Source organism: Salvelinus sp. IW2-2015, linkage group LG20 (assembly GCF_002910315.2).
Source record: "Salvelinus sp. IW2-2015 linkage group LG20, ASM291031v2, whole genome shotgun sequence".
Classification (NCBI taxonomy): Eukaryota; Metazoa; Chordata; class Actinopteri; order Salmoniformes; family Salmonidae; genus Salvelinus; species Salvelinus sp. IW2-2015.
This window is the reverse complement of record NC_036860.1, coordinates 33,977,406-33,987,383: the sequence shown is the minus strand read 5'-3', so window position 1 is coordinate 33,987,383 and position 9,978 is coordinate 33,977,406. Positions and strand designations below refer to the sequence as shown.

Below are 9,978 nucleotides of genomic sequence, written 5' to 3'. Positions count from 1 at the left end.
ACATGAATGTCAGTCAATATGGAAAATTTCAAGAACTTTGAAAGTTTCTTCACGTGCAGTCGCAAAAACCATCAAGCACTATGATGAAACTAGCTCTCATGAGGACCGCCACAGGTATGGAAGACCCAGTTCATTAGAGTTACCAGCCTCAGAAATTGCAGCCCAAATAAATGCATCACAGAGTTCAAGTAACAGACACATCTCAACATCAACTGTTCAGAGGGGATTGTGTGAATCAGGCCTTCATGGTCGAATTACTGCAAAGAAACCACTACTAAAGGACACCAAAAATAAGAAGAGACTTGCTTAGGCCAAGAAACACAAGCAATGGACATTAGACCAGTGGAAATGTGACTTTGGGTCTTTTTGGTCAACCGTAAAGCATGGAGGAGGAGGTGTTATGGTGTGGGGGTGCTTTGCTGGTGACACTGTCCGTAATTTTATTAACCAGCATGGCTACCAGCATTCTGCAGCGACACGCCATCCCATCTGGTTTGGGCCTAGTGGGACTATCATTTGTTTTTCAACAGAACAATGACCCAACACACCTCCAGGCTGTGTAAGGGCTATTTTACCAAGAAGGAGAGTGATGGAGTGCTGCATCAGCTGACTTGGCCTCCACAATCCCCCGTCCTCAACCAAATTGAGATGGTTTGGGATGAGTCGGACCGCAGAGTGAAGGGAAAGCAGCCAACAAGTGCTCAGCATATGTGGGAACTCCTTCAAGACTGCTGGAAAAGCATTCCAGGTGAAGCTGGTTGAGAGAATGCCAAGAGTGTGCAAAGCTGTCAAAGGCAAAGGGTGGCTACTTTGAATTATCTCATATAAAATATATTTTGATTTGTTTAACACTTTTTTGGTTACATGATTCCATATGTGGTATTTCATAGTTTTGATGTCTTCACTATTATTCTACAATATAGAAAATAGTAGAAATAAAGAAACCCTTGAATGAGTAGGTGTTCTAAAACTTTTGACCAGAGAAATTTGATCATGTGGTGTTTTGTTMATGGTGGTGGAAAGCGCTGTCTCAGGCATCACTCCAGAATCTCCCATAAGTGTTCAATTGGATTGAGATCTGGTTACTGAGATGTCCATGGCATATGGTTTACATCGTTTTCATGCTCATAAAACCATTCAGTGACCACTCATGCCCTGTGGATGGGAGGGAGGCATTGTCATTCTATGGAGGCATGGCCATGGTAGACAAAATAATGGCCTGCCTAGCATTTGTATACATGACCCTAAGCATGATGGGATGTTAATTGCTTACTCATCTCAGAAACCACACCTGTATGGAAGCACCTGCTTAAAATATCCTTTTGTGTCCATTTACTCAGGTGTTTCCATTACTTTGGCATTTACCTGTATATTCACCATTGGATTGTGTTTAAGAAACGCAATGCCTGTAACTTCTCAATTATGGCTATCTGCTGCCATCTAGTGACAGAAGTGGTGCATGAAGCATTGGCTCTCCTGCAAGGAAGGTTGGTAAGGATAGGACCTACGGGTCATCACTAGATAGCAGTATGCAGAGACAAGGACCCAACACCTACAAATGAGCACACTGGAATCTAGAACTATTCAATGAGTGGCAAATGATGGTCAGTGCCCTGTTTATTATTTTTTCAAAACATGTAAACACAAGACTGTGACCTGGAAACAAAAATACACAGACACTGGTTAACCAATAATATATATATATATCAAAACATTAACATACTTCTTTGAAATTCATAATAATAAATGCTGGAATGCTTGACAACATCAATATATATTCTTAAATATATATTTCTATATAGAGATAGATTCAATATCTTCATTCATATTGCCCCTCTAGGTCCTCTATAGAATTGGTTCAAGTTCCTTACGTGATCTTTACCCCTGGATCTTGTTCTGGCACCTTAGACCTGACGATAGACATCCAAATTCAAAGAAATGTAAAGGCAGTTTTAAAACAAGTGCACACCATCTTCTTGTGACAAATATACTGTATGTCCACTGCTATATCCTCACGGTAGGGAAATGCATCCAGCAGTAGCCATTCCCCTCTCACATCCCCTCATAAGACAGCATGTACACAGACCGGGGTTCAAACACTATTTCAAATGTTTTTCTGTGTTTGCTATTGCCTGCCGAGTGTGTCAGATAGCTGGGGTTTACAGTTTTGTGACAATTCTTTTGGTTCCATTGACCAAGGCAAGCTCAATCAAGCCCAGCTGAAGTATTTTAAATGATTTCAAATAGCATTTGAACTCAGGTCTGCAGTTAAATTGGGGGAAAGAGATATTGCATGTCCCTCTGGCCCCCGTTCAATCCTCCAGTTAATGGGAGTCAAAACAACAAGCGTTACAACGCCTCTTTGTTGTTGTACTTTAAAGAGTAACCAACTGCAATTTCTAGACATTCCAACAGTGAGCCAGCAGAGAGGAAATCTAGCTCCACCTCGATAAATTTAATGTATATGGCCGAATGTTCAGGGCCCAAGGAGAGGCCCTCTTCCCTGGTCTGCTGGCTGGTGCCGCTGCAATTCCCCTGGAGGAAGCATGTTACGGCCGAGATCTCCCTGCGGCTGTAGTGCTTGCCTGAGCTCTGAAAGTGCTGGAACAGACACTGCTGTAAGGTCCTCTCCTCTGCGATGCCCAGGTAGCAGTAGGTCACTTTGGCCCCAGTCCTCTCCTCCTCCCTCGCTCGTCCCCCCAGCCTCACCACACTCTCGGACCCGGAGCCGCCAGGGCCCGATGACCCAGAGAGAGGCAAGCTCTGGTCAGTGTCTTGGTGTTGCAGTGGAGAGGCTGGAGCCTCATCCTCCCCTGCGTAGTGCGACTCCGCCACCATGTCCTCATAGCCTATGGCGTACAGGCCGTAAGTCTTGGGGATACCCCCCGGTAGGAGATACTTGGAGGTCCCGTTGCTACAGCCCGTCACCCTGGCCTGGGCTATGGGGATCCAGTCCACCTCCATGTGCAGTTCCAGGCAGCGTGCTTCGCTAATGGTGATGTCCAGGAACTTATAATACACGTTCTTCCAGTTCATCTTCTGCACTTTGGTCATGATGACACGGCCCTCTGCCTTCTCTGGGTTGAAGTACTCACGCAGCCGCTTGCCAAGGGGCACCTGGGAGCTGATCTCTGCGTAATGGTAGCGGATGTCCTCTCGCCAGCGCGTGTTGTAGCCCACGCCAAAAATGGCCAGCTTGTTGGAAAGGTGCAGCCGGGAGAAGTCCGTCCACGTCTGAAAGTGCTCCCACTTCAACTGCACCGACTCCAGGATACGCACCACGTTCTGCATCACTTCCTGTTTCCTGACAGGGWCAGAAATACATGAACGGTCAAGATTTGTTTGGAACCAATGGGGGGTTGGTAATGAGAACAGCTGCTTAATTTTGATGAAGACTGGACATTGAATGAGGCAGAGACCAAGTTTCTGTAAGCGATTTTGTTTTTCAAATATATCACATCTTGGCAGTAAAAAAAATAAGCATTTAGTTTGGCATTATATTCATATTACACAGTGTTATTAGGGATCATTCATTCTATGGAAAAAATACATACTGGACTTGCTCTGAAGGCTCAGGTCGCAGCTGCAGGACTCTGGCATTCTTTGGTGGCTGTGTTTCCTCTGAAGAAATGAACAGTATTTTCCATCAACATCAAAATAACACAATAAATGCTACCCGACAGGCATATGGCCTCATTAGCCAACTCATTATTCCTTTTGACATAGAGTGAAYGAATAGCCTGCATACTAACGACAGGGCTTCCAAACATTTCACAGTCCCGTAACTACCCCTAATAAAGAACTACCAGCACCCTGGATAGTCTACCTTCCCCTTTAACAAAAATAAGTCTGCTGACCACTTCACTATAGCCCACTTTTGTCAACCCCACAATCAATCACCACCACTCACCAGTTTCCATCTCTCCCTCCTGGAAGGCGGAGGCCAGCACCTGGTTGCACCAGTCTTCCTGGGAGAAGTCCTCCATGGTGCTGCCGTCAGACTCCATCTCCTGGTACAGGCCACTGCTGTTGATGAGGACGGGGGCACACATCTGGGAGTCCCAGCCCCCCTGGCCAAACACCTTTTCCAGCTGCTCGATGGAGTAGCTGCTCTTCCTCTTGCCAACACCGTGCTCCTTCACTCGGCTGTAGCACCGTCGCAGCGTCTGCGGGTCATAATGGATGTGTGAATGTTAGAGGAAGAGCTTGAGGTTAGTGTTAGCTACTAGGCTAGCTCTTGGCCTATCCAATGCCACAAATACACCAGATTTGAGAAAGAATTTGCTGAAATCCTTTGCTTCGAAATGAAACTGAGGGTATTTAATTGTTTACAATTGCACTAGATGCAAAATTCAACAATATTCTGCAAACTTCCGGTCAGCTTACCGGATAGCTATCTACATTTGAAGTCGGAAGTTTACATACACTTAGGTTGGAGTCATTAAAACTCGTTTTTCAACCACTCCACACATTCTTGTTAACAAACTATAGTTTTGGCAACTCTGTTAGGACATCTACTTTGTGCATGACACAAGTCATTTTTACAACAATTGTTTACAGACAGATTATTTCACTCATAATTCACTGTATCACAATTCCAGTGGGTAAGAAGTTTACATACACTAAGTTGACTGTGCATTTAAACAGCTTGGAAAATTCCAGAAAATTATGTCATGTCTTTAGAAGCTTCTGATATGCTAATTGACATCATTTGAGTCAATTGGAGGTGTACCTGTGGATGTATTTCAAGGCCTACCTTCAAACTCAGTGCCTCTTTGCTTGACATCATGGGGAAATCAAAAGAAATCAGCCAAGACCTCAGAAAAAAAAATTGTAGACCTCCACAAGTCTGGTTCATACTTGGGAGCAATTTCCAAACGCCTGAAGGTACCACGTTCATCTGTACAAACAATAGTATGCAAGTATAAACACCATGGGACCACGCAGCCATCATACCGCTTAGGAAGGAGACGCGTTCTGTCTCCTAGAGATGAACGTACTTTGGTGCGAGAAGTGCAAATCAATCCCAGAACAACAGCATAGGACCTTGTGAAGATGCTGGGGGAAACAGGTGCAAAAGTATCTATATCCACAGTAAAATGAGTCCTATATCGACATAACCTGAAAGGCCGCTCAGCAAGGAAGAAACCACTGCTCCAAAACCGCCATAAAAAAGCCAGACTACGGTTTGCAACTGCACATGGGGACAAAGATCATACTTTTTGGAGAAATGTCCTCTGGTCTGATGAAACAAATAGAACTGTTGGGCTATAATGAACATCGTTATGTTTGGAGGAAAAAGGGGAATGCGTGCAAACCGAAGAGCACCATACCAACCGTGAAGTATGGGTGTGGCAGCATCATGTTGGGGGGGGGTGCTTTTCTGCAGGAGGGACTGGTGCACTTCACAAAATAGATGGCATCATGAGGGAGAAAATTATGTGGATATATTGAAGACATAGGTCTGGAAGTTAAAGCTTGATTGCAAATGGGTCTTCCAAATGGACAATGACCCCAAGCATACTTCCAAAGTTGTGGCAAAATGGCTTAAGGACAACAAAGTCAATGTATTGGAGTGGCCATCACATAGCCTTGACATCAATCCTATAGAAAATTTGTGGGCAGAACTGAAAAAGCGTGTGCGAGCAAAGAAGGCTACAAACCTGACTCAGTTACACCAGCTCTGACAGGAGGAATGGGACAAAATTCACCCAACTTATTGTGGGAAGCTTGTGGAAGGCTACCTGAAATGTTTGACCCAAGTTAAACAATTTAAAGACAATGCTACCAAATACTAATTGAGTGTATGTAAACTTCTGAACCACTGGGAATGTGATGAAAGAAATAAAAGCTGAAATAAATCATTATCTCTACTATTATTCTGACATTTCACATTCTTAAAATAAAAGTGGTGATCCTAACTGACCTAAGACAGGGAATTTTTTGACGTCAGGAATTGTGAAAAACTAAGTTTAAATGTATTTGGCTAAGGTGTATGTAAACTTCCAACTTCAACTGTATCTAGCTCAGGGAAGGGCAACTGGTTATATTATCTCGCTACATTACTACACTGAACAAACATATAAAACGCAACATGCAACAATAATAAAGATTTTACTAAGTTACAGTTCATATAAGGACATCTGACAACTGAAATACATTCATTAGGCCCTAATCTATGGATTTCACATGACTGGGAATACAGATATGCATCTGTTGGTCACAGATACAAAAAAAGGTAGGGTCGTGCATCAGAAAACCATTCWGTATCTGGTGTGACCACCATTTGCCTCATGCAGCGTGACACATCTCCTTTGCATAGAGTTGATCAGGCTGTTTATTGTGGCCTGTGGAATGTTGTCCATCCCCTCTTTAATGGCTGTGCGAAGTTGCTGGATACTGGAACACACTGTCATACACGTCGATCCAGAGCATCCAAAACATGCACAAAAGGTGACATGTCTGGTGAGCATCCAGGCCTGAGAAGAACTGGGACATTTTCAGCTTCCAGATATTGTGTACCGATCCTTGCGACATGGGGCCGTGCGTTATCATACTGAAACATGAGGTGATGGCCATTGATAAAATACAATTGTGTTAGTAGTCCATAGCTTATGCCTACCCATACCATAACCCCACCATGGGGCACTCGGTTCACAACGTTGACATCAGCAAACCACTCTCCCACACAAAGCCATACACGCTGTCTGCCATCTGCCCGGTACAGTTGAAACCAGGATTAATCTGTGAAGAGAACACTTCTCCAGCGTGCCAGTGTCAATTGAAGGTGAGCATTTGCCCACTGAAGTCTGTTACGACCCCAAACTGCAGTCAGGTCAAGACCCTGGTGAGGTCGACGAGCACACAGATGAGCTTACCTGAGACGGTTTCTAACAGTTTGTGAAGAAATTCTGAAACTCTGAAATTCTGAAAAACTGAAACCCAGTTTCATCAGCTGTCTGGGTGGCTCATCTCAGACCATCCCGCAGCTGAAGAAGCCGTATGTGGAGGTCCTGGGCTGGCATGGTTACATGTGGTCTGTAATTGTGAGGCCGGTTGGACATACAGTACTGCCAAATTCTCTAAAACGATGTTGAGGCGGCTTATGGTAGATAACTTAACATTTAATTCTCTGACAAGAGCTCTGGTGGACATTCCTGCAGAGAGCATGACAATTGCACGCTCCCTCAAAACTTGATACATCTGTGGCGTTATGTGACAAAACTGCACATTTTAGAGTGGGCTTTTATTATCCCCAGCACAAGGTGCACCTGTGTAATGATCATGCTGTTTAATTAGGTTATTGATATGCCACACCTGTCAGGTGGATGGTTTATCTTAGCAAATGAGAAATACTCACTAACAGGGATGTAAACAAATGTGCACAAAATTGGGGGAATACACTTTTTTTGCATATGGAAAATGTCTGGGATCTTACACTTGTTTTGCATATGGAAAATGTCTGGGATCTTACATTTCAGCTTATGAAACGTGGGACCAAGACTTTACATGGTGCGTGTATATTTTTGTTCTGTATAGCTATCTAGATAGGTAACGTTACTTAGTCATGGGGCACAGCTAGGAAGGTTGCAATGACAACATCCTGGTTAACATAAAATTAATGAACATAGCACGAAGTTGCCTAGCAAGAGTCTGACAGATGGCTAACGTTAGCTACCTAGCTATGTGATAGATGAACATGCTTACTCTGTCCCCCATTACCTTCATCCTTTCCCTGCATTGGGATGGGGTCCTTTCGTAGCCGAGCTCTGCCAGGGCTCGTGAGACCCGCTCGTACATTGCGGGACCAGGAGCCTTTCCAGAGAAAACGGTGCCTGCAACCTCCAGCTGCTGCATTCGTGCCTCTGTCAGTCTTTCATTGCCCCACACCGCAATAAGGGCGTTTGTTTCTGATGGGGTCCACGACATCCCTCGGCAAGCTGTGAAGCTATTTGATGCACAGGCCGATCCACTTCGGCCTGCGCTCCCAGAAATCGACAAACCTACGTTGAGAGGCGAGAATCGAGTAGGTGTGGAGGGATTGGAATGATATTGGTTGCTGTCGCTCAAATCTTCTGATTCTGGTGATGGCACTTCTGTTTTCGGTATCTTTAACGGCGTCGATATCTCTGGAGAATGATCAGCGTTACTGGGCGCCGCCATCTTGCTTCTGTTGCTAAGGGGCGGGGGGTGGGAGTTGACATCTCCTCAGTGGATTGGGTGGGCGGTCAATTAATATTGCTAACGAAAAATATGGGTCAAGCCATCTGCACTGTATAATTTGTGTGTGCGCATGCACTCGGTGTTGCCATGTCCTCGTGTAAATGTTGGGGAGGGCCGGAGGGGTGTGTTTGTTTTGAGAGAGCACTGCAGTTATTGGCCAAGTCACGTGAGCGAGAGGAGCGGGCAGCACGCGTGCACGTTGTGACAACTTTTTACCAGTTGTAGGTAGACTATTTAGATTGTCATTATGGAGACACCTATTTCCAAACCTTTTTCCAGAAGACATATTAATACTCTAGAACCGATGCACATGAATAAATAATGGAGATAAAGCACTGGAAAACGACTTTGGGCGCACTAGTGCGCATTACATAAATCCGCTCGGAGGTGGTTTAAACTGCATTCTAATGTTGACTGCTTAAAGAAAACGCTATCAAGCCAAGTGCTTTACGCATGCTCAGTTCTCGTGTCTCGGGGGCTGCCCGTGTGGACATTTGAAATGTAAATTATGGAACTCCCTCGCGTTGTTCTTTTTATGGGGAAAAGTTCATAATGAAACTCACATTAGGCTAAATGTCGAGAATTATATTTGCCTCTGTTGGCCATCAAGTAGTCTATTAATGTATATGCCATTGTAGGCTACCATTTGATACAATACATATGTTGAAATTACGATATCACTGAGGTCATTGCAAATCAATTTGTGCCACCTGTGTAGTCTACCTGGAGCTGGCAAACCAATGTAATACATAGCCTATAACTTCAATTTGTTGTTGTTGAAGTCTTGTGTTATTATGAATGCATTAGATTGACGGTAACAGTAGTCAGATTAGGCTACAGGTAAAACACATTCTAAAAAATAAACACTGGCTGTGGTTAACAAGCAAATTCAGTTCATATACATATTATTAATATTTAATTCAGTGATTGAAATTATGACCACATCCTCAGTATCCTATTCCAGAAGGCTATATGGGGAACAAGCACTTCTTATTGTGAAATCGGCTTCCGCAGTATTACTTATGGCAAGGATGCAGGGATTGAGCTCGGGCCTATTCCGGTGTGAGTTATCTGGCCCAAATGTACACTACCATTCAAAAGTTTGGGGTCACTTGACTTTGTTGTCCTTAAGCCATTTTGCCACAACTTTCGAAGTATGTTTGGGGTCATTGTCCATTTGGAAGACCCATTTGCGACCAAGCTTTAACTTCCTGACTGATGCCTTGAGATGTTGCTTCAATATATCCACATACTTTTCCTCCCTCATGATGCCATCTATTTTGTGAAGTGCACCAGACCCTCCTGCAGCAAAGCACCCCCACAACATGATGTTGCCACCCCCGTGCTTCACGGTTGGGATGGTGTTCTTCGGCTTGCAAGCCTCTCCCCTTTTCCTCCAAACATAATGATGGTCATTATGGCCAAACAGTTCTATTTTTGTTTCATCAGACCAGAGGACATTTCTCCAAAAAGTATGATCTTTGTCCCCCCATTTGCAGTTGCAAACCGTAGTCTTGCTTTTTTATGGCATTTTTGGAGCAGTGGCTTCTTTCTTGCTGAGCGGCCTTTCAGGTTATGTCGATATAGGACTTATTTTACTGTGGATATACTGTGAATTCAGAAACTGCTTTGCCAGCTGTCTTCCAGTAGTGGGTATATGCCCTCTGTGTGGCTATGTGGCATAGTTTCTGACAATCTCCATGTGATTGGTATTTGGTAAAGGTCAGACACAGGAAAGAATGTGGACAGACTAAC

At 44.2% G+C, this 9,978-nt stretch overlaps 1 protein-coding gene across 2 annotated transcripts; it reads right to left on the bottom strand.

Moving 5' to 3' along the window:
• Nucleotides 1–1,581: 1,581 nt before the first annotated feature.
• Nucleotides 1,582–8,317, bottom strand: LOC111982077 (myb/SANT-like DNA-binding domain-containing protein 2). Of its 2 annotated transcripts, none has more exons than XM_024013622.2 (4): nt 7,708–8,317; nt 3,911–4,166; nt 3,555–3,621; nt 1,582–3,304 (listed from the first exon to the last, which is right to left on the bottom strand). In XM_024013622.2, exons 1-4 carry the CDS (start codon nt 8,161–8,163, stop codon nt 2,350–2,352), a joined length of 1,734 nt encoding a protein of 577 aa, XP_023869390.1. In that variant the 5' UTR covers nt 8,164–8,317; the 3' UTR covers nt 1,582–2,349. The 2 variants fall into 2 exon arrangements, with proteins under 2 accessions (XP_023869390.1, XP_023869391.1); XM_024013623.1 differs by having other exon boundaries at nt 7,723–8,316.
• Nucleotides 8,318–9,978: the final 1,661 nt, after the last annotated feature.

What these genes read in the sequence shown, in the direction of transcription:
- LOC111982077 (XM_024013622.2), bottom strand. Translation starts at nt 8,163, where the DNA reads ATGGCGGCGCCCAGTAACGCTGATCATTCTCCAGAGATATCGACGCCG. An exon ending in TGAAGGTAATGGGGGACAGA is followed by an intron (nt 4,167 to 7,707) that starts GTAAGCATGTTC and finishes TATGACCCGCAG; the next exon opens with ACGCTGCGACGGTGCTACAG. An exon ending in GGAGGGAGAGATGGAAACTG is followed by an intron (nt 3,622 to 3,910) that starts GTGAGTGGTGGT and finishes TCATTTCTTCAG; the next exon opens with AGGAAACACAGCCACCAAAG.